Source organism: Babylonia areolata, chromosome 31 (genome assembly GCF_041734735.1).
Source record: "Babylonia areolata isolate BAREFJ2019XMU chromosome 31, ASM4173473v1, whole genome shotgun sequence".
Classification (NCBI taxonomy): Eukaryota; Metazoa; Mollusca; class Gastropoda; order Neogastropoda; family Buccinidae; genus Babylonia; species Babylonia areolata.
The window spans coordinates 24,459,435-24,461,934 of NC_134906.1; the positions used below are offsets into that span (position 1 = coordinate 24,459,435).

At 43.8% G+C, this 2,500-nt stretch overlaps 2 protein-coding genes across 2 annotated transcripts in view; both read right to left on the bottom strand.

Annotated features, from left to right (window-relative positions):
• Positions 1-2,500, bottom strand: part of LOC143276316 (galactoside alpha-(1,2)-fucosyltransferase 1-like) — a 294,798-nt gene that overhangs the window by 107,691 nt on the left and 184,607 nt on the right. The window lies entirely within an intron of this gene.
• Positions 1-2,500, bottom strand: part of LOC143276055 (complement C3-like) — a 111,167-nt gene that overhangs the window by 36,156 nt on the left and 72,511 nt on the right. The window contains exons 24-26 of the mRNA XM_076580441.1: positions 2,385-2,460; positions 983-1,133; positions 1-25 (exon numbers count right to left, since the gene is read on the bottom strand). The exon at positions 1-25 is cut by the window's left edge and continues 56 nt beyond it. Of these exons, the coding sequence (XP_076436556.1) occupies positions 1-25; positions 983-1,133; positions 2,385-2,460 (252 nt within the window). The remainder of the gene's footprint in view (positions 26-982; positions 1,134-2,384; positions 2,461-2,500) is intronic.

Sequence of the window (2,500 nt, forward strand, 5' to 3'; positions counted from 1 at the left end):
GCATCAGATCGTAGTCCTGGGAGGGCTGCGCACACAAAAACACGTGTACACATGCACACATAGGCTGATATGTATACATGCATGTATAGGAATGTGTATTGTGTGTGTGTGTGTGTTTATGTAAGTTTGTGCCTGCCTATGTGTGCGTATGTGTTAGGGTAGCTGTTAGATACACATGTATGTTAAAATGTATGTATGCAGCGTGTGTGTGTGTGTGTGTGTTTGTGTGTAGTCACATTTTGGTGTGCATATGTAACATAGATATCATGTATTATGTTAACAAAAGCATTTTTGTAAAGCACCTAGAGCAGATTTCTGGATAGTGTGCTATATAAGTATCCATTATTATTATTATTATTATATGTGTGAGGACATTAAAAAAAGTATGCATGTCTGTGCATGTGCATGTGTTGTATGCTTCTGTGTGTGTGGATAAACACACTCACACACCCAAATATCCACGCTCGAATTTACACACACATATACACACACACGCACGCGCGCACACGCACATACACACACACCCACTATCCATCAATCATCATCACATCCATTTCAAATCTTCACTCGACTCTTATATCTCCTCCTGGAAAAAATCATGCCTACAATGTATCAGAATTAACGCACCAATTAAGGAGGGAAAAAAACAAACAAATTATGCTCAGGATATTGAGATCTGCAGCAGATTTAACTCTCTCCATACGAACGGCGAAAGAGACGACGTTAACAGCGTTTCACCCCAATTACCATCATCAAAATATTGCAAGCGGAAGGCTCTTATACTGAAGACGTGAACAGAGTTGTGTACCTTGTGAACGGAAAGAGTCACCACTCTTTGCTGTTTGCATCGACTTGGAGTTGTGTACCTTGTGAATGGATACAGTAACCACTCTTTACTAATTGTTACTTTAGCTGAAGGTTATGCATGTACCAATGTGATTGCCGTTCTCACCCCAACCCACCACACCCCCTGCACACCCACCCTGGCAAGTCGACGGTCACGCTCAATGAGCACGTCATCATGGCGGACTTGGTCCAGCAGCCAAGCGAAGCCCATCATGATCAGAGAGTCGTGGTCCACGAACGTGATCTGTTCTGCCTGACACAGAGTCTTCAGCACCAACGCCGTCAGCCTGAAATGCAGGCACGCACGTGAATGCACACACATACATACTCACGCTAATGAATACACATGCATGTAGATGCACACACACACACACACACACACACACACACACAAGCACATAGACACACACACAACACACACACACACGCAAGTACACACAGACACACACACACACACACACAAATACACACACACGAGCACATAGACACACACACAAAACACACACACACACACACATGCAAGTACACACAGACACACATAAACACACACACACACACACACACACACACAAGCACATAGACACACACACAACACACACACACACACACACATGCAAGTACACACAGACACACAGACACAGACACACACACACACAAATACACACACACGAGCACATAGACACACAAAACACACACACACACACACACACACACATGCAAGTACACACAGACACACATAGATACACACAGACACACACACAAATACACACACACACACACACACACACAAATACACACACACACACATGCAAGTACACACACACACACACATGCAAGTACACACACACACACACACACACACACAAATACACACACACACACACACACACACACACACACACACACACACACAAATACACACACACACATTCCATATCTGTAATCCACATCACCTCTCCTAACCTTTTTTTGAAAAAATTATCTTTCTTGAAAGACAACATTCAGGTGTGAAAATAATTACTTTAACGAGATATCTACTATCACCAGTATGCATGACAGCACATTACAACACAGAATTTGTTCCTTCCTTTAAAAAAAAAAAAAAACTTCTTCTTCTTCTTCTTCTGCGTTCGTGGGCTGCAACTCCCACGTTCACTCGTATGCACACGAGTGGGCTTTTACGTGTATGACCGTTTTTACCATACCCCGCCATTAGGCAGCCATACTCCGTTTTCGGGGCTGTGCATGCTGGTATGTTCTTGTTTCCATAACCCACCGAACGCTGACATGGATTACAGGATCTTTAACGTGCGTATTTAATCTTCTGCTTGCATATACACACGAAGGGGGTTCAGGCACTAGCAGGGTCTGCACATATGTTGACCTGGGAGATCGTAAAAATCTCCATCCTTTACCCACCAGGCGCCGTCACCGTGATTCGAACCCGGGACCCTCAGATTGACAGTCCAACGCTTTAACCACTCGCTATTGCGCCCGTCAAAAAAAAAATCATTATGCAGAAAAATCCCTTTGCTCACCAGGTGGCAGGCTGAGAATCAGGGGTGAGAGAAAAACTGCCATCTTGTTTCCGATACGTCAGAAGACGGCTGACACCTGCACAGATTTTTCATGTTTTCTTTATGTTTTGTGTGTG